A 22,058-nucleotide genomic window follows, 5' to 3' on the forward strand; every position below is an offset into this window, starting at 1 on the left:
ATTTAAATGATTCCTCAAGATGCGGCACTTGAGGACGGCTTGTTTTTTTTTTTTTCAGTGAGTAACTTAATGGAGTGTTAGTAATGCTCTTAAAATTGGCATTTATTTTTCCCATGGATGCACCAATTTGTTAGAAAAATTCCCTGACAGGAAGTTTTCAGCTTTGCCCTTTTCACATTACCAATAATTGTAGTGCTTTGTTTCCTTCCTGTGCCTTATCAGGAACATGAAACATTTTATTAATAGATTGTCTGTAGAAAAATTGTACACAGGATGAAGCACCGCCGTCAAAGAACCCAACTGATTCCAGGCTGAAAAACACATCTCGACATCTGAGCGATACAAAAGGTTCCATTCACAAAACATTAAGCCGTGCATCATGGTTCAATCCATTTAGAGAGTAAATCACTCGCTCAGATCCTGACCCCATTACTGAACTTTTGAGCGGTGGAAAACGTGAATTCCTAGAAGATGGTAGCTATTACCAAGGAAATGAAGTGTGTACTCCAACAGAGTTGACTACTTTAGCTTTTCTCCCCCACTGACTCTTAGTGTATGTGTGTTTCCAGGACCTCCAGGCAGAGATTGACAGCCACACAGAGCTGTATCACTCCCTGGACGAGAACGGCCAGAGGATCGTGACCTCACTGGGCGACTCGGAGGATGGCGCTCTGCTCCAGAGACGCCTGGACAACATGAGCCAGCGCTGGAACGACCTGCGCAACAAGACCCTCAGCATGAGGTACAACACCTGGAGTTTATGTAATAGTCAGCTGCAAATATGGTTTAACCCTAAGAAAATTCGGTAACACTTTACTTGAAGGTATCGTCATAATAGCGACATGATACGGTCATAACTGTGACATGTCATAAACGTGTCATAAACATTATGTCAATGTCATAAACGTTTATGACTGCTGTCATTAAGTGTCATTCGGTTTTTGTCATGACAAGTTGACATTCCTTGGGTTGTCTTGATTATGACAACTTGACTTTAATCAAAGTGACATTACCACAAAATGTCTTTGTCATGGCAACTTGAAATTAAATTTGTTTGGGATGTCCTTATAATGACAACTTGACTTTAACCCATTGAGGCTTAAAATGCCTGTAAAACCTCTGGGCGATTTTAAAATAAGCCCCTAAAACCTGAAGTTTTTCTGGAAATTCAACAGAAGTGTCAATGCTTCTCCTAAATAATAGATTTTTCAGCCTCTGTAGCAGATAGAAATGAAATTCAAAAAGTATTTGAGAGCTTATACAAATACTACAAAACGACGTATCTGCTTTCCAGGCTTCAATGGGTTAATCAAAGTGACATTACCACAAAATGTCTTTGTCATGGCAACTTGACATAAACAAAATATGTTTCTATATTTGTGTTTATGGCAAGTTGGCATAATGATTATTATAATTAGATGTGCAAGGTTACAGACCAATTCTAGCACTTGGTCATTGATGTTTGACAGAATACCGACAAGTTATGGTGTCATGACAGTCAGTTTTGGGTATCTTTGATGACAAAGACATTTTGTGGTAATGTCACTTTGATTAAAGTCAAGTTGTCATAATAAGGACATCCCAAACAAATTTAATGTCAAGTTGTCATGACAAAGATATTTTCTGGTAATGTTGACTTTGATTAAAGTCAAGTTTTCATAATCAAGACAACCCAAGGAATGTCAACTTGTCATGACAAAAACCGAATGACACTTAATGACAGCAGTCATAAACGTTTATGACATTGACATAATGTTTATGACACGTTTATGACAGTATCATGTCACTATTATGACGATACCTTCAAGTAAAGTGTTACCAAAAAGGCTAACAAAAGGTGTCTCAGTGTATATCAGATGTAATGTCAGATGTATTTAAAAACATACTAAAGTTTACCAATTTTTGATTCCAAGAAATGCCAAATTTTCAAAATATTGGCCTCCAGGTCTTTAAAAAGACCATTACTCCTTTTAGTCAGGCAGCTGTGTTAAATAAAGGGGACACGCCAACATTTTTTCCACATGCTCTCTATCACCATAAGTTTCAATTTTTGCTGGGAGCCACTTCATCAAGATTGTGGATCGGAGATGGCAGCCATATAAAATCTATGAGAACCAATATATCTTCCAAGCCACTTAGAAGGTCAATCTTGATGTCAAAATCTACATTTTTTGGGTCAAAGAATCCATTAAAACTATTGAGAATATCACTAGATGATTATTTGATCCAATAGATATGTTCATTTTGGCCATATATTTACATAATTTACAACTCAGTTCCTAAGCGGTCGGACGTATATTAATCTCTGTCATATATGGGACATATATTCTGAAAAATGAATAACTTGCAAAAAATATATTGAACTTTATTAGCTTTAACTTTATATATGGCTGCCACCTTCGATCCTCAATCTTGATGAAGTGGCTCCCATCAAAATGGGCTTCTTTTGTCCGGCGTGTCCCCTTTATTCTGAAATCTTTTCCTAAGCCACCTGACTATTTGTATTCCTCCTAGACCAGAAATGCTGGTGCCTGATACATGTTTTGGTCATGTAATACTCTAATTAGCATATTTTCATGATAGATTAGTGATTACAAGTACAATATATATAGTAAAGCAATTGGGTACAAGCATATTTATGCGAAAAATAAGTACAATTTCCCTTAAGTAATTGCATATTTCTATCGCTTTGCACAGTGCTTTTTTTTTTTGTAAATATGTATTATTTAAATATTCAAACATTCACATTACAGCGTTTGTTTTGACTATTGCTATTTTTTTTAATTTTTTTTATTCTCATTGGATGTATTTGTTTTTGTGTTTACTTTGTTGTGTTACTCGCACATGTTTGAAATAAAAGCTGAACTGAACTGTGTTGGTGCCATCTTGGACGCCATCTTGAAAATGACACCTTTCTAGTGGTCAGATTTTGGTAAACTTTTATTTTATGTTATTAAGGATTAATCTCATACTACAAAAAAACAAAAGCTGAGAAACCTTTTGTTAGATTTTTTAGGGTTAGGTGTTTTTTTTTCCATATATGCACCCGACCATAAAGCACAAGAAGCACAAAAGCCTGTTTTTGTGTTTGAAGGGCCCACCTGGACTCTGAGATGGCCCCGTGGAAGAGGCTGCACATGTCGCTCCAGGAGCTTCTGAACTGGCTGAGGCTTAAAAGTCAACAGCTGGAAAAAGAGCCGCCTGTAGGAGGAGACGTCCCCACAGTCCAGACACAGCTGGACACACACCGGGTAGGAGGACACACACACACACACACACACACACACACACAGACAGACACGCTGATTGTCTCTGCAGCATTTTTGTCACACAGAAAAAAGAATTCGGGACATTCTGGAGCTGTTTTCTCAGAGGTTTTTGTCCGTTGATTTTTGCTCCGCCGGGTGATAAAAGTAGATGTTTTAGTTATTAGTAGCTGAACATAATCTCTGCCAAAATAAGTCATTGTTTAAAAGCCAACTGTGGCTTCTACACTGCAAAAAGGCCAACTTGTATTTTTTGGCCTAAAACAGTGATTTAATTTGGTAAAACTTGGAAATATAAATTATTGATTTTTAGGGCAATAATGTAAGTTAGCACAACAAAGGAAGCCAGTTGTCTGCTCAAAAACAAGTTGGTGAGTTGTTGTTACTTATATCTTTAAGTTGGGGTTCACAACAAGGGACAATAGTTCTGATAACTCTTATTTCTTTGTTGGGAAATTCGGTCATTAGCGAAAGCTAGCGGCTAATTGATGCTAGCGGCTAACTGATGCTAGCGGCGCTGCTTGTTACAGCTACAAGAGTAGCCATTAGCGTATCAATGCTAACTCAAAATTGTGGTCGCAACATTAGCTGACATTTCATAGCGGCGTTACAATTGTGCCAATTCAGCACATTGCAGAATTTAGCAGAAGTAAGGATTAAAAGTTATTACAATGTAAAATTATAAGTTAGTACAACTTACAGTTGAGTTGACAAAAATCTCAATTCAGTCAATCTGAATTTGAGCAAACTCAAAAACAAAACTTAAAATATTTAGTTTAATTGTCCAACTTAAAATTTTATCGAAGTTTGTTGCCTTGAAATTTTGAGTTCACCCAACTTTTCTTTTTTTTGCAGTGTAGTTACTGTTTAGCATTGTAATTAATATGTAACACACATGCTGGTGTTTAAGCTGCCATAGTTAACCAGAGAAGAGTAGCACAGCCTGAGATTATGTGGGCTTTTGTGTTTTGTTTGGTCTTCAACCAGCCTTGCAACTAATATCATGCCACAACATCATCTGATCTAATTTGTAGTTGTCTTTATTAGCTTGGATCTGGTTGACAAAAATGTGTGTATTTATCTTTATTTACTGAAAGATCTCAGAGTGAAAACAGAATATTGGGCTCAGCTCCAGTGCATTAAGCAATGAATTGAACCTGTTTGATACTTTCATAATAAAAAGTTTTAAAAAAGTTGGTTTGCAGCTATTTCCATTTGAGGCAGACTTCATGTCTCTCTCACTAACATTATGCAAATCAAAGGCTCAGAATAAATGGAAAGTATAGTCATCCAGGTTAAATGAAAAACCCATTTTATGCAGCATTTTATGATTGGCTCTTCTGATTTGGTCATTTTGTGTGTAAAACTACAATGACCCTGCAAAATGATGAGTTCTTGCAGATATGCATTAGCAAAAGGCTTTTAGTCTGAGCATTTGGTAATAAATGTAGACATGTTTTAGTTTGAGGGGCCACTCAGACACACACTGTTTGTTCTTATACACACAATACACACACTGCCCTGCAGAAACAACCTTTTCAACATAATTATGTAGAGATCTTATTTCATCTTGCAAAGGATATGTTTATTCCTTTGGCTGTTTTATGCATATGAAAATGTGTATATGTATTTATATATGTGTATAGCAATGATGTTTAATTATCATACTGTATATTGTATTTTATAAGCAGTCAGATATTGTGTAATATATATATAGATTGTGTCTTTTATTACATATGTATCTTTTTTTTTCAAAAATAATAACGCATACACAAAAAGATAACCATTTGACCTGATGAAGATATAAATAAATAAATAAGTAATGATTTGTATTTTTGGTTTATAATTAATTGCTATTTTTGGTATGGATATGTATATAAGTAATGCATTTATATTATACAAATTTAGGAACAGTAATTAGTGTATGAGTTCATTAATTAGTAAGCTGGTTAATTTTTGCATTATGCTTTTAATTAATTGTAAATATGAATTGTTGTATGCTCATTTCTGTCTTTTTTCTATACATTTCCAAACAGTAACCATCTCTGCAGCAGGTTTTTTTTTCTTCAATTTTATCTTGGAACATAAAATCAAAATGTCCCAGTACCCAAGCTTCTAATATCTACATGAAGCAAAAATACTTCAATATATCATCTCGTACGTCACAAACTTTTTGCGATATATTCTGTGCCGTGTTTTCACAGGGCTTCAGGAGAGAATTGAGAGGTAAAGAGCCGGTTGTGACCAAAGCTCTGGACGATGTGGGAGTCTTTCTGTCTGAGCTGCCGCGAGAAACACCATCACCTGAGCAGAGAGGTAACACCTGTCCAACAATATACGCTTTCCTCTATTTTTCTTCCAGGGATACAGATGTTCCGGACTTGCTTTGGAGCATTAACCCTTTGATGCACAACATGGGTCCAAAGTGACCTGACAGAGTTTTTATGTTCTATATCTTTGACATGAATTATTTTCATAATTCAGTATTCCAGGTTTTCCTCAATTAGTTTGTTTTTGATCATCATACATCCTAATGTTATGTTTTCCTTAATACATTTTTTAATAAAATCCCTTTTTGTGTCACTACCCTTCTAATGCACAACATGGGTCAAAAATGACCCATATCCATTTTTAGCTAAGTAGCTTGCTAAGCTAACTACTTAGCCAACTTTTCGGCTAAATATTTAGCAAAATAGCTTGCTAAGCTAACTACTAAGCTAACTTTTTGGCTAAGTATTTAGCTAAGGAGCTTGCTAAGCTAACTATTTAGCTAACTTCTTGGCTTAGTATTTAGCTAAGGAGCTTGCTAAGCTAACTATTTAGCTAACTTCTTGGCTTAGTATTTAGCTAAGGAGCTTGCTAAGCTAACTACTTAGCTAACTTCTTGGCTAAGTAGTTAGCTTAGCAAGCTACTAAGCCAAGTAGTTAGCTATGTAATAATACAAAAACTTTTTTTCTTCATAAAGTATGAGAGGCAAAATGGAAATAATGATCTGTTGTTATCAAAAACAAGATATTTAAAGAATACTTGGAATATTTAATCATAAAATAAGTTGATATCAAAAGATAGAGCACAGAAACACACAGCAGCATTAAATAACATGGGAATGAATGCGGGTCACTTTTGACCCATGTTGTGCATTAGAAGGGGGGTCAATATGTTGTGCATCAAAGGGTTAACCGGATGTTAGTTTTGGCTAGCAACAAACATAATGTACATTACAGCGACTCCTTGGAGTGTCTGTTAGTCCAACCAAACGCTGAACAAGACATTTACTGAACAAAACGTTCAAATAAACTGTCATTAAGTGAAAATACAGTGAAAGGGTCAAAGTTATGAGACCAAACCGCTAAACGTCCTTTTTTTATATCTATATAACGTTATATATAACTTTATTGACACGTTGCCGTGGATACACATTGTTTTTCTTCTCTCCTGATGATGGCACGCCTTGTTAGTGACCTGTCAATCAAAGGTAGCCCCGCCCCAAATCATACGATTCTTTATCTTCAGAAAAATTCTGAGGTAATAAATCAAGTGAGAAGTTTTCTCATTTTGCATTGAAATTAATGGACAGAAATGTTTTTGTCATTAAGTGAAAATACAGTGAAAGGGTCAAAGTTATGAGACCAAACCGCTAAACGTCCTTTTTTTATAATTTTTTTTCAATTCAATTCAATTCAATTGGCTTTATTGGCATGACGTAACAATGTATATATTGCCAAAGCAAGCATCAGAAAAAAAGATAACAAGATAAGGAAAGCAATATTTACAATAAATTATTATATTTAAAAGAAAAGAAAAACTAATAACAATAAATCATCATATCATCGTCAATCATCAATCAATCATCATACAATCATTGAATTACAATCAACATATAATTTATACAATCTAACTTTTATATCTATATTACGTTATATATAACTTTATTGACACGTTGCCATGGATACGCATTGCTTTTCTTCTCTCCTGATGACGGCTCGCCTTGTTAGTGACCTGTCAATCAAAGGTAGCCCCGCCCCAAATCATATGATACTTTATCTTCTATTTTCTTCTAAATGGGGCCATTATTAGAACTATTGACATCAAATTGTCTTGAAGAAGATGTTTTACTAGTGATTGAGACCATAGTGTTGTCCTAAAAAAAATTTCTGAGGTAATAAATCAACTGAGAAGTTTTCTCATTTTGCATTGAAATGAATGGACATAAATGTTTTTGCAGCCACACTTAGCGCCCCCTGCTGGAATTTTTGGTAGAATGCAGCTTAAGGCACTTCCTGGTTTGCCTCCCTGCTCAGACCAGGAGGTTGCCGCCTGGTTTGAACACACCTTCTACCTTTTTTTTATTCATCATGTTTTGTCTTGTTGTTAAAGAGAAATAAACCGAACTTACTGAACTAAACTAAACCTTAAACTTATGGCAACAGATTTAAACAAAAGCAGGGTGTTTTCGGGAAATATACACTTTCCTTTTCTGCCATATTACCTCAAATGTATTAACTTGACTCTTCAGGGGGAAAGTGATGTTTTCCATAACAAAAATGTTGCCAGTGATATTTTACCATTCTCCTAAAGATGGAAAAGCAATTTCCTTGTATTGCTTTTCTGGGCATTTTCATCTGTGTAAATACACTACCGGTCAAAAGTTTTAGAACACCCCAATTTTTCCATTTTTTATTGAAATTCAAGCAGTTCAAGTCAAATGAACAGCTTGAAAGGGTCCAAAGGTAAGTGGTGAACTGCCAGAGGTAAATAAAAAAAGGTAAGCTTAACCAAAACTGAAAAATAATGTACATTTCAGAATTATACAAGTAGGCCTTTTTCAGGGAACAAGAAATGGGTTAACAACTTAACTCTATGGAGTCTTGGGCTATTTTTTCCATTTTTGAATTCTTTTCATGTCTTTGTAAGTCATTTTGTGTCTTTTTTGGTCATTTTGTGTCTGTTTTTGGGTCATTTTGTGTCTTTTTTTAGTCCTTTAGTTCAAAATAAAATGTAATTTTGAATCTTTTTTTTACTTTCAAAACACTATCATGCTCAATAAAGAATTTTAAATGTTGCAAATGTGCATTAATTTCAGAGTACACTGAGACATTAAACTGCATCATTTTCAATTAAATTCTGGAAAAGTTGGTGTGTTCTAAAACTTTTGACCAGTAGTGTACATAGCCAAATAGAATTTAGTTTTCATACCTATACCTGCATTTTAAATGTAGAAACACAGGAACTAGATCATTAACTAGGGACATGTTCAACCAGAGTAGTGCCATAATCAGCTCCAACTCTTCAAGTCTGACTTAAAAAGCAAATATGAAGTCTCCCACTCAATCTAAAGCTCCTTTTCCTTTCATCTCGGACTCACATGAACTTTGGACCCTAGTAACAGCCTGGTAACCACTACACATGAAGGTTAATGCACACACACATACCTTCTGCACCATGGCAACAGCCCGGTTACCAGGCTCATCCGAAACAGCTCAACTTTAACGGTGGCCCATTAAAGCCATTCAGCTGCAAATACAAACAGAAAGAAAAGGATGAACTGCAGCAGCTAATTACAGCCACAGCCACGGAAACCAGCACGTACTTCCTGTTAAAGGTGCATTTTGTAATTACTGGCCACATGAAGTCCACAACCACCAAAGGTGCCACAATACACAACCATGGGCTGAAACGCTTCCAAAATAGTTTCTAGATTTACTGCACCACCATGCACCGATCACAGCTCAGCAATATGTGAAGGAACGGGGCCATTACATTAGTTTATCTGAGCTTCTTAGCTGAAAAAAAGCTGCAACAAAAAAATCATCTCGGCCCGGTTTTTCAAAAGTAATCTGCTCGGATTTTGGATAACGGATTGGATTTTTGTACAGATATAAATAAATACAATTAAAACTACTTAAACAACTATTTAGGGGAGTTATATGGATGAGAAAGGGTTGTGTTAAAGGTTATTCTGTTTTTGTTGTTTTTTACTTTTTTTAGAACAAATTTACCTTCACTGTAATTATACTAGAGATAGCTGTTAATATTTTTATTTGATTTGGGCTGCAAATAATTTGCGGATAGTTGTTTGCATATTAGTGGCAATTAAAATTGTGAATTTGTTTAAATACTGGGTAACGCTTTATAATAAGGTCCTTAATAACCATTAATTAACAAGTAATAAGGCATTGTTCTCGCTTTAGATCCGGTAGTTGCAAAAAGCATAGTTAACTTATAATAGATGAGCAATAAAGTATATTTTAATATCAATAAGCAAACAAAATAAGATTAATAAAGGCATGGCAAAGACATAATGGGTGGGTCATGGGTGTTTGTAATGCCATTATTAACACTTATATAAGCTTATAAACACACAATAATGTTAATAAGCATCTTGTAAGGACTTACAAGGGCCTTATTACTTGTTAATTAATGGTTATTACAAGGACCTTAATATAAAGCGTTACCATATATATATACACTACTGGTCAAAAGTTTTAGAACACACCAACTTTTCCAGAATTTAATTGCAAATGATGCAGTTTAATGTCTCAGTCTACTCTGAAATTAATGCACATTTGCAACATTTAAAATTCTTTATTGAGCATGATAGTGTTTTGAAAGTAAAAAAAAGATTCAAAATCACATTTTATGTTGGACTAAAGGACTAAAAAAAGACACAAAATGACCAAAAAAAGACACAAAATGACAAAAAAGACACAAAATGACTAAAAAAAGACACAAAATGACCAAAAAAAGACACAAAATGACTTACAAAGACATGAAAATAATTCAAAAATGGACAAAATAGCCCAAGACCCCATAGAGTTAAGTTGTTCCCTGAAAAAAGGCCTACTTGTATAATTTTGAAATGTACGTTATATTTTACCTTTTTTTATTTACCTCTGGCAGTTCACCACTTACCTTTGGACCCTTTCAAGCTGTTCATTTGACTTGAACTGCTTGATTTTCAATAAAAAACTGGAAAAATTGGGGTGTTCTAAAACTTTTGACCGGTAGTGTATATATATATATATATATATATATATATATATATATATATATGAGTTAATAGAGGAGATGATGTGAGAAAGTGGTAGGGAAACATAAGTTTTACTTACCTCCTTATCAGACACTACTACTCTATTACTTCTTTTTATGTCTGAAATAAAGTTAATTCATTCATTCATTCCTGTCTTGTTTTTTCAGACTTTAGACCATGTTTTTTCCCTGACATCCTTTCTCCACACCCCTCAGACATCAGCCCAGAGGAGCGCGCCCAGAACGTTGCACGAGTTCTTCGCAAAGAAGCCGACGACGTGGTGACCAGGTGGGACCGGCTCAATGGGGACGCGGCCGACTGGCAGAGGAGGCTGGAGCTGGCTCTGGACCGGCTCATGGAGCTCCAGGAGGCCGAGGACCTGCTGGACGGGCAGCTGAGGCAGGCCGAGATGGTGAAGGAGGCCTGGGAACCTGTTGGTGACCTGCTCATCGACTCCCTGCCAGAGCATATTGAAAGAGTCAAGGTCAGATTGAGTGGCAGTCACTTTCAATTTAGCAATATGTACACTACTGGTCAAAAGTTTTAGAACACACCAACTTTTCCAGAATTTAATTGAAAATGATGCAGTTTAATGTCTCAGTCTACTCTGAAATTAATGCACATTTGCAACATTTAAAATTCTTTATTGAGCATGATAGTGTTTTGAAAGTTAAAAAAAAGATTCAAAATCACATTTTATGTTGGACTAAAGGACTAAAAAAAGACACAAAATGACAAAAAAAGACACAAAATGACCAAAAAAGACACCAAAAGACATAAAATGACTAAAAAGAGACACAAAATGACAAAAAAAGACACCAAAAGACACAAAATAACAAAAAAGACACAAAATGACAAAAAAAGACACCAAAAGACACAAAATGACCAAAAAAAGACACAAAATGACAAAAAAAAACACCAAAAGACACAAAATGACCAAAAAAAGACACAAAATGACAAAAAAAACACCAAAAGACACAAAATGACTTAAAAAAGACACAAAAAGACACAAAATGATTTCATTTCATGAAGACATGAAAAGAATTCAAAAATGGACAAAATAGCCCAAGACTCCATAGAGTTAAGTTGTTAACCCATTTCTTGTTCCCTGAAAAAGGCCTACTTGTATAATTCTGAAATGTACATTATTTTTCAGTTTTGGTTAAGCTTACCTTTTTTTATTTACCTCTGGCAGTTCACCACTTACCTTTGGACCCTTTCAAGCTGTTCATTTGACTTGAACTGCTTGAATTTCAATAAAAAACTGGAAAAATTGGGGTGTTCTAAAACTTTTGACTGGTAGTGCACATTAACCTCCTGTGACCCTGCGTCCTCATATGTGGACATTTCATTTTAGGTTTTCTGGACCTTATATTTCATTCTGCTTAACTATAACTATGAACTCTAGAATAAGAACAATACATCAATCAGTGTAAAAATCAGATGGCAGCATCTTGGTAAAGTCAATGAACAGCTTTTACCCAGACAGAAGTGGACCAGGTACCAAAGCTGATCAGATTTTATGGCTAAAACTTGTGTATTTGTGCTTCATAATGTTTGTAGTTTGATATTCTGTGCAAGTTTGACTATTTTTTAGCATTAGCAACACGTTCCGACTCTGCTAATCAGGAAGTATTCATTTGAAAACGAATAGACTTTTACTATCATTCTTCAAATGAGAGGGTGTAAATGTAAGGAAATAAAAAGTTTTATTCACTGGTGAATTAATTGCGTTATACAGTAAAATGAAAGATTGATTTGGGCTGCAAATAATTTGCGGATAGTTGTTTGCATATTAGTGGCAATTAAAATTGTGAATTTGTTTAAATACTGGGTAACGCTTTATAATAAGGTCCTTAATAACCATTAATGAACAAGTAATAAGGCATTGTTCTCGCTTTAGATCCGGTAGTTGCAAAAAGCATAGTTAACTTATAGTTAACTTATAATAGATGAGCAATAAAGTATATTTTAATATCAATAAGCAAACAAAATAAGATGAATAAAGGCATGGCAAAGACATAATGGGTGGGTCATGGGTGTTTGTAATGCCATTATGAACACATTTATTTTTAGCATTAGCAACACGTTCCGACTCTGCTAATCAGGAAGTATTCATTTGAAAACAAATAGACTTTTACTATCATTCTTCAAATGAGAGGGTGTAAATGTAAGGAAATAAAAAGTTTTATTCACTGGTGAATTAATTGCGTTATACAGTAAAATTAACCCATTATTTTTTTTCAAAAACGAATTCCTGTTCAAAGACTATATATTGTATTGTATTGTACTGTATTTATCAGGTCCTACAAATCCAAAATATCTAGGAGAAACTAACAATACACACCAAACAAAAGCTTGGCTCTCAGGAGGTTAAAAAATAACTGTTCTGAATTGTTTTCCCCTTGGTATACTTTCTCTAAGTGAGATCATGGTCGCGAAGGATGGTGACTTTATCTTGATCTCAAACCTATTTACATGTTCCATACGTCAGTGAGAATGAAAGTAGAAGAAGTTGTGTTAATATGTGTGTTTGTTGTGTGTCTGTCTCACCTGCAGGAGTTCCAGGAAGAGATCGCTCCCATCAAGGATGACGTCATACACATGAACCAGTTGGCGTCCACTTTTGGCCCACACGACATCCAGCTGTCACCTAATAACCTGGAACGCATTGAAGATCTCAACACACGCTGGAGGCTGCTCCAGGTACACACACACACACACACACACACACACACACACTGAATATCGTCTGTAGATAGATAGATAGATAGATTACTTTATTCATCCCCGAAGGGAAATTCGGTTGTCACAGCAGTCCAGTATTCAAGTACAATAAAATACAATAGAATAAAATACTGAGGTAGCATAAATAAAAACAACAATAGAAAAAAAACACAGAATAGAACAAGGACACTTAAGAAGTTAAAAAAAGCAGATCAGTTGGTAGGGTGGCAATATGATGGTAATTATAATTATACTGATGATATGATGGCAACAATGCTATATTGACTAGATGGTATATAATAATAATAATAGAACAGTATATAATATATATAATATAATATGTAATAATGGATAACAATATAAAAATAAAATGAAAAATATAAATAAAGTAATAAGTAAAATAATATGATATATAATAATAATAGTAATAATAATAATAATAATAATAAATAAATAAATAAATAAGGCCGGTATAATAATTATAGTAGTATATTACAGTATATAGTAATAATAGTATTGGCAGCAACAGTATATATAATAATAATAACAGTAATAATATTAATAGCATAGCAAAGTGTCCTGCTTAGATTTAGTGCATAGATTTAGTGCATTTCAGTAATAGATATGAACATATAGTGAACATTTCTCCACAATCGAGCCTGGCTCCGTCAGGCTCGATTTACAGCACAAGTCCTTATGAGTTGCACCGATACTTATGCAGGTAATAATAACACAGAGGTTCTGCTGTCTGAACCAAGAAATCCCAGCTTCACTATTTCAGTTCAATTCTTTCACAATAAAAGCTGTAAAAAGTGTGTTTCCTCAAGAAACAACTCCACAAAATAGCTCAGAAATAAACAAAATATCTGATGCTAGATATTCCCAGATAACAGAAATGGGACTGGGCTTCAAATTTTGATTCTTCTGGTTGTGTCTTGCTTTCAAGATGGTCAGGCTGATAGAGATCTCTGAAATGAACCACAAGTTTCAAGAAATCCAGGACCAGCTACTAATACTTGCCAACAGCAATTAGACTAGCTTTGTATCAGTCTTGCAGCCTTTTGTAGTTTTTTTTTCTTGAGCAACAGCCTCTTGCTTGGACACTTGGTGTCTCCTTTTCTCTTCTGAGCTTCCTCCTTCAACATTGGACTCTTCAACTCTGCCGTGAGGTCCGTAGAGGCTGTTCCACTGGCTGTGAGCCCCCCTCCTCCCAGCAGTCCAAAACAACAAACAACTTTGTGTTTGTGTTTGTACTGTAGTTGCAAGGTTTAGTTGTTGGTTCTGAGGAAAAATGCATTGCAAAAATGCATGCATTTCATGTTCGAATTTTAAGAAAAATATTTGAAGTGTTCTAAGTTTGAATGATGCTGCAAAAGTACCTCAAATGCTGTTTTAGATCAAACATCAAATCCAGGTTCGCTCATTGCAATTAACTATTTACATTGTAAACCTGAACTAAGCCTAACATGCCTGCTGCAGTTATAGAGTTTTAATAACTTGATATGACAATGATACCTCACACCCAACATGTCAGACATCATATTTTCAGGTTAACTTACCTACTACAGGTTAAAAAAGAGTGTGTGTACCTATTAGCATGTGTGTATCTTTGTGTTTGTACGGGAAGTTGTAATAAGGACAACACACACACACACACACACACACACACACACACACACCATGTGTTGGTGATCAGAGGCAGTGCAGGGTGTGCCGCCATCGGTCTCAATAAACCAAATGGCAGCCAAGCTGGAAGTCAGACAGTGATTGTTACCGGGGGTGACGGAGAGAGCCAATCAGCTGCCAGAGAGGCCAACTAACACAGAGGAGGACCGGGCGGGGATGGGCGCCACGGTGACACCACGGTGACGGGACCAGACGGCCGGTCCCTCTGAAGTTAGCATCTGACCAGATGCTTGAACACACACACACACACACACACACACACACACACACACACACACGCGCACACACACACACATCTTTGTCTTGTAGTGAAGGTGAAAACATCAGTGTTATTGATGTAGATGGACAGCAGGAGAGGGAGGAAGAAAGATGAAATAAATAAATAAAAAGAGTTAACATCCTATTCAAATGGTCGAATCAAATGTACTTGATAATGTAAAAACACAAATTTTCAACTTCAAATTTATCTTTGGTATATGATAAATTTGCGCCGCTCAATGGCACTGGTTATTTTTCCAGACTCAGGACAAAAGATGTCGTTCTGATATTTTAAATCTTTGCGATGAGATTTTTTGCATAAAATTGGGCATTTTTTCTGATGACTGTACATAATACCTCAGTAAAATATGTGCAAATAGCAAAGGAAAACTGAGACACTATTAGCTTGGCAGCACAGTTAGGGCTCTAGCTTAACCTTTGGAGGTGCTTTGAAAGTGACACTTTCTCTTTTTGTCTTATTAGTGCAGTTTATCTGCTGGAATTAAATTCTGTAGAAAACGCAGGAAAGTGCAGAGTAAACAGAAAGAAGCTCAGAGAGCTATTGTGACTAACTAGAGCTAGCATGTTCCTGCTTGGCTAGCGGGTTTGTGGTTAGCACGCAAGCTACACTTCCTTTGCTGTGCTTGTATGTTTTTCTGGAGCTCTTTTAAATGTAAGTGCTATTTAAATCAAAATATATTTGATAAATTAGTTTGCAAGGAGGGGTAAAAGTGACTTTAAGTTTTAGCAGCTTGATAAATTGTCTCATTTTCACTCAGAAAAATGATTAGTTTCTCCGTTTACACTTGATATGCTGATGTAAATGTCAAGAAGCTTAGTAGCATTTTATTTGGACAGAAAAGAGGATTAAACTGCCAGTTTGGGAAAAGTTAGAGTCTATTGCAGGTGGTTTATTGAGAGCGAGATGTTTGACAGGAATTTTGGCATCACTTTTAATGGCACTGTGATGGTGTATGACCAGTGTACGGTTGCTTGCTAGCAAGCACTGGCTGCTCGCTAGCAAGCACTGGCTGCTCATTTGAGTCCGTCCAACATGTGTATGAGCTTTCATGTTTTCTGCTTTAGTTAATGTGCTTAAATTCGAGTGCTTGTTTCCTTTGTTTGCGTGGTACCTGCACATCCAGGTCACAGTGCTCCGTCACGGCTAAAAGGTCGAACCGGATTGATTAATTGGTGCGTTGGACATAGTGCACTCTTAGTAATAACGACAAATTCCTCCTCAACAATCCCACTCCTCTCATTTTTATAATTCTAATTAGGTTACGGTGGATACTGGGAAAAGCAACTCAGGCAGAAATGGATTGGGTGAGGTGGACTCTAAGGTAATTTTATCATTTGGTTTCATGTCACATCAAAGCCCCCCTCTCAAAAAAAAAAAGGACCGGTCATATCTTCATCTTCATCTGCTCTTCATCACATACACATTCACACACTCCACCAACACTTTCTCATCCATTGCCTTCTTATTTGGGCAGTGGATGAATATGTTGGGTGCTTAATCAGCCAATCTGTCCCCTCAGACTGGGTAATAACCGATCTCAGTGTCTCCTCCTCAACACTATCAAAGAAAGCTGCGGCGCCTTTAAGCTTCCAGTCATTCACTTTTCTTACTTCCTCGCACAAATATCTGTCGTTAATCAGTGTCTGCCAAAGCTCTGCATGCCGGCCGGAGCTGCCGGTGTTGCCTGGAAACATTTCATCGTTGACATTGTGTCCAGAAGCATCAGTGATTGTTGACACATAGCGGAACCTGCACAGATGATCAGGATGCAGCCAAGTGTTTGTGTCAGACGGAAATCGTGTCCTTTTAAGTGAATTATACATGACATTAGAAAGAGTAAAAGGAAAAAGCAGATTTTAAGAAACTGATTGCAGAAATTGTATGTTTTCTTAATGAATAACCTGATGACCTGACCTGATATATCCCCCTAAAAAACACTGCTGTTAATGTTTTTAACAAATGAGTCCCTTGAATTGGGTGTACTACCCCAATCGTTAAGAGAGGCATCTATATCCCTGATCCTGAAAAAGAATAAGGATCCTAACCACTGTGAATCCTATCGTCCCATCTCATTACTGAATGTAGATGTCAAGATTTTAGCCAAGGCATTAGCATTGAGATTAGACATTTTTTTACCCCAGATAATTTCTCCTGACCGAACAGGATTTATAAAAGATAGGTTAATGTTTTTAACAGGATCTAGTTGTTCTTAACAGTTTTATTTTTAGCGAGTTTAAAATACGACGTGTAGAATAAAGTCATTTCGACATAAATATATCAACTTTAAGCTTTGTTTTGGATACTTTTTTGAACGGAAACTGTCGTAACCCACAATCCTTTCAAGGACTGTTGGAAAGTTTCGTCAAATTTCGATCATAAAGCAAACATTTCTACGGTGAGGTTCAGAGTAGAGGTCGACCGATATATGCGTTTTTTACTTGTATCGGCATCGGCCGATACATTCGTGCGTTAGCCGATCAATTATCCCATTTCACTGAGCCAACAGCAGGCAAGGCTCGGTGCAACATCTCCATTCTCTGGTGAGCTGCTGCTGATACCGGAAAAAAGAAAAACACATCAAATATGTGGATCATCTGAGGGCCACCACCTCCAGGCCTAGAACAACATACACATTGTTGCTATCCAACTGTTAATATGTTTTGTTTATTTTGTTAAAAATGTGTCTTTTTTGTTTAAATTGAGACTTGTGTAACATTTGTTATCATTGTGTCATTTCTATCATGTAAATGGCCCAAAAATATCGGCAGCACATATCGGGGATCGGTTAAGACTGATGTCAAAATAATCGGTATCAGCATCGGTCGACCACTAGTTCAGAGGGTTAAACATGAGAATCATCACAGTTAAAGATTCATCAGCCGTACATAAATAAAATGATATTGCAGAAAAAGTGCACTTTTTCTGCAATATCATTTTATTTATGTACGGCTGATGAATCTTTTACTGTGATGATTCTCATGTTGGGCTAATTGATCGGCTAACTCACGCAATTATCGGCCGATGCCGATACAAATAAAAAACGCAAATATCGGTCGACCTCTACTCTGAACCTCACCATAGAAATGTTTTCTTTATCATCGAAATTTGAACTTTCCAACAGTCCTTGAAAGGATTGTGGGTTACGACAGTTTCCGTTCAAAAAAGTATCCAAAACAAAGCTTAAAGTTGATATATTTATGTCGAAATGACTTTATTCTACATGTCGTATTTAAAACTCGCTAAAAATAAAACTGTTAAGAACAACTAGATCCTGTTAAAAACATTAACCTATCTTTTATAAATCCTGTTTGGTCAGGAGAAATTATCTGGGGTAAAAAAAATTCTAAAAACAGGTGTTTTCCCTGGATGAATGTGTGTGTGTGTGTGTGTGTGTGTGTGTGTGTGGTCCCACTGGGTTTAGCCCCACCTCACTTTGTACCTACAGAGCCAATTATCTCAACTCCATCTCGACAGACAGCTCATTCCAGGAGAAGGAGACTCACAGGAGACTGCATCCTCTAATTCTTCCATTACAAATTCAATTATCTCTCTTCCATGCTTGTCTTTGAGTCTCCTCCCCTCCTCTTCCTCTCCTTCATTTCCCCATCCTTGTATTTCTACTTACTGCTTACTCTATCTATCGATCTGGATCGATATACAATTATGATTATTAATATATACATATGTCATTAATTAGACTTAATAGACATTAATAGACTTAATTTGTTTAAATTAATTCCTCTGTTTATTTTTTTCCTGTTATTGTTTTTTTCCCCTGTAATTTACTCTTTTTAATTCTATATTTTGTTAATTACTTACTCATTAACCTAGTTTTCTTTTCCAAATTTTGACAATGCTTCAATAGTAATAATGATAATATTTATTACATGGCATACTTTGCAAACAGTTGCATATTTGAGTAACATTATCATTCATCTGGTGTTGTGCCTGTGTCCAATATTCTATTTAAGCTCTATTTTTGGCCTCTATATCTGCTTAATCTACCTCTATCTATCTCTCTATCTAAATGCATTTATTTCAATCTTTCTCCTTCAGATCTCCGTCAGTGAACATCTAAAGCAGCTGACTGACGCTCACAGGGACTTTGGCCTCTTGCACGGTGAGTGAAACACATTAGAGAGGGCTTGAAAAAAAGGCAAAATCAAACAGAAGCAATTAGAACTCGGAAAGACTCTTACCATAGAAATAAAATGAAAGCAGAACGGATACTGAACCGTTTGCCAAGAACATTTGAATTGTTAAAAAAAATAGCAATTGTTGTGTGTCCCGCTCATACTGAAAGAACTCACAAAGAACTCTTGCCGAGAAATATGAAGCAACCAGATCCAACAATCCTCACATCCCCTTTAGCAGTAACACAGTACACGTTACACATAAAAATGGTTTGATTGACTTCAATGACGATGTCTGTTCTATTCAAACTGTTTCTATTGTTCTCATTCTGAGACAGCTGATGTGTAAGGTGGCCCTGAGAGCTCACAGCGCTGCAACTTAAGAAAACACATGCAAATACACAAAACACAAGCAAATAGAGAAAACATCTTCATCAATTTGACAACACAAGAACAGCATTTAGAAAACGCGCTGCAAAGACCACAACACAACACAAAAAGAAAGCGCTGCAAATAGACCACAGCACAAAAAGAAAGCGCTGCAAGTAGACCACAACACAAAAAGAAAGCTCTGCAAATAGACCACAACACAACACAAAAAGAAAGCGCTGTAAATAGACCACAACACAACACAAAAAGAAAGCGCTGCAAATAGACCACAACACAAAAAGAAAGCTCTGCAAATAGACCACAACACAACACAAAAAGAAAGCACTGTAAATAGACCACAACACAAAAAGAAAGCGCTGCAAATAGACCACAACACAACACAAAAAGAAAGCGCTGCAAATAGACCACTACACAAAAAGAAAGCGCTGCAAATAGACCACAACACAAAAAGAAAGCTCTGCAAATAGACCACAACACAACACAAAAAGAAAGCGCTGTAAATAGACCACAACACAAAAAGAAAGCGCTGCAAATAGACCACAACACAACACAAAAAGAAAGCGCTGCAAATAGACCACAACACAACACAAAAAGAAAGCGCTGCAAATAGACCACAACACAAAAAGAAAGCACTGCAAATAGACCACAACACAACACAAAAAGAAAGCACTGCAAATAGACCACAACACAACACAAAAAGAAAGCGCTGCAAATAGACCACAACACAACACAAAAAGAAAGCGCTGCAAATAGACCACAACACAACACAAAAAGAAAGCGATGCAAATAGACCACAACACAAAAAGAAAGCGCTGCAAATAGACCACAACACAAAAAGAAAGCGCTGCAAATAGACCACAACACAACACAAAAAGAAAGCACTGCAAATAGACCACAACACAAAAAGAAAGCGCTGCAAATGGACCACAACACAACACAAAAAGAAAGCGATGCAAATAGACCACAACACAACACAAAAAGAAAGCGATGCAAATAGACCACAACACAACACAAAAGCGATGCAAATAGACCACAACACAACACAAAAAGAAAGCGATGCAAATAGACCACAACACAACACAAAAAGAAAGCGCTGCAAATAGACCACAACACAAAAAGAAAGCGCTGCAAATAGACCACAACACAACACAAAAGCGATGCAAATAGACCACAACACAACACAAAAAGAAAGCACTGCAAATAGACCACAACACAACACAAAAAGAAAGCGCTTCAAATAGACCACAACACAAAAAGAAAGTGCTGCAAATAGACCACAACACAACACAAAAAGAAAGCGCTGCAAATAGACCACAACACAAAAAGAAATCGCTGCAAATAGACCACAACACAACACAAAAAGAAATCGCTGCAAATAGACCACAACACAACACAAAAAGAAAGCACTGCAAATAGACCACAACACAACACAAAAAGAAAGCGCTGCAAATAGACCACAACACAAAAAGAAAGCGCTACAAATAGACCACAACACAAAAAGAAAGCGCTGCAAATAGACCACAACACAAAAAGAAATCGCTGCAAATAGACCACAACACAACACAAAAAGAAATCGCTGCAAATAGACCACAACACAACACAAAAAGAAAGCACTGCAAATAGACCACAACACAAAAAGAAAGCGCTGCAAATAGACCACAACACAACACAAAAAGAAAGCGCTGCAAATAGACCACAACACAACACAAAAAGAAAGCGCTGCAAGTAGACCACAACACAACAGAAGTGTTTCCAGAGGACACTTAAATGTGATGCACACATCAGGACACGCTTGTGATATTATCAAGTTATTTCAATTGACTAACCAATTGACTGCAAACAAAAGATAGAAAAAGAAAGAAACGAAACGTGAGACTGAGACCTTAGGCGGGTGCATATATGAAAAAAACCCACCTAACCCTAAAAAAATTCTAACAAAAGGTTTCTCAACTGTTTTTTGTAGTATTAGATGTCCTTAATAACATACTAAAAGATGACCAAAATCTGACCACTAGAAAGGTGTCATTTTCAAAATGGGCAGGAAGCACCAACACTAGGCAACGCCAGATGAGAAAGAAGAAATCTGCAATCACTGAAGGGAAACTGTAAAGTGTCTGTGGTGCAAGGTGCTCAGGCAGAAAGGCAAACTGGAACTGCACAGATCTTTGTGGTTGTAAATGTAATAAATAATATAAGTGAAGCTAATAAAGTTCAATTAAATTTATGCATGTTATTCATTCAGAATACACGTACCGTATATGACCTATATTACTGAGTTGGAAATTATGTGAATACATGGCCAAAATGAACATATCAATTTGAGTGAATAATCATTTAGTAATATTCTCAATAGTTTTTATGGATTCCTTGACCCAGAAAATGTATATTTTGACATCAAGATTGACCTTCTAAGTGGCTTGGAAGATATATTGGTTCTCATTGATTTTATATGGCTGCCATCTCCGATCCACTATCTTGATGAAGTGGCTCCCATCACAAATTGAAACCTATGGTGATAGAGAGCATGTGGAAAAAATGTGGAGCT

General features: G+C 36.2%; 1 protein-coding gene across 2 annotated transcripts in view; it reads left to right on the forward strand.

Annotated features, from left to right (window-relative positions):
- The window catches only part of dmd (dystrophin), a 432,308-nt gene that overhangs the window by 343,276 nt on the left and 66,974 nt on the right, over positions 1 to 22,058 (forward strand). Inside the window, exons 60-66 of one of the 2 annotated variants that reach the window (XM_059327929.1) lie at positions 570 to 742; positions 3,095 to 3,251; positions 5,471 to 5,582; positions 10,513 to 10,781; positions 12,857 to 13,003; positions 16,249 to 16,311; positions 19,047 to 19,110. In XM_059327929.1, the coding sequence (XP_059183912.1) occupies positions 570 to 742; positions 3,095 to 3,251; positions 5,471 to 5,582; positions 10,513 to 10,781; positions 12,857 to 13,003; positions 16,249 to 16,311; positions 19,047 to 19,110 (985 nt within the window). The remainder of the gene's footprint in view (positions 1 to 569; positions 743 to 3,094; positions 3,252 to 5,470; positions 5,583 to 10,512; positions 10,782 to 12,856; positions 13,004 to 16,248; positions 16,312 to 19,046; positions 19,111 to 22,058) is intronic. The other variant, XM_059327930.1, reaches the window with a different exon arrangement.

This window comes from Centropristis striata, chromosome 24, assembly GCF_030273125.1.
Source record: "Centropristis striata isolate RG_2023a ecotype Rhode Island chromosome 24, C.striata_1.0, whole genome shotgun sequence".
NCBI lineage: Eukaryota > Metazoa > Chordata > Actinopteri > Perciformes > Serranidae > Centropristis > Centropristis striata.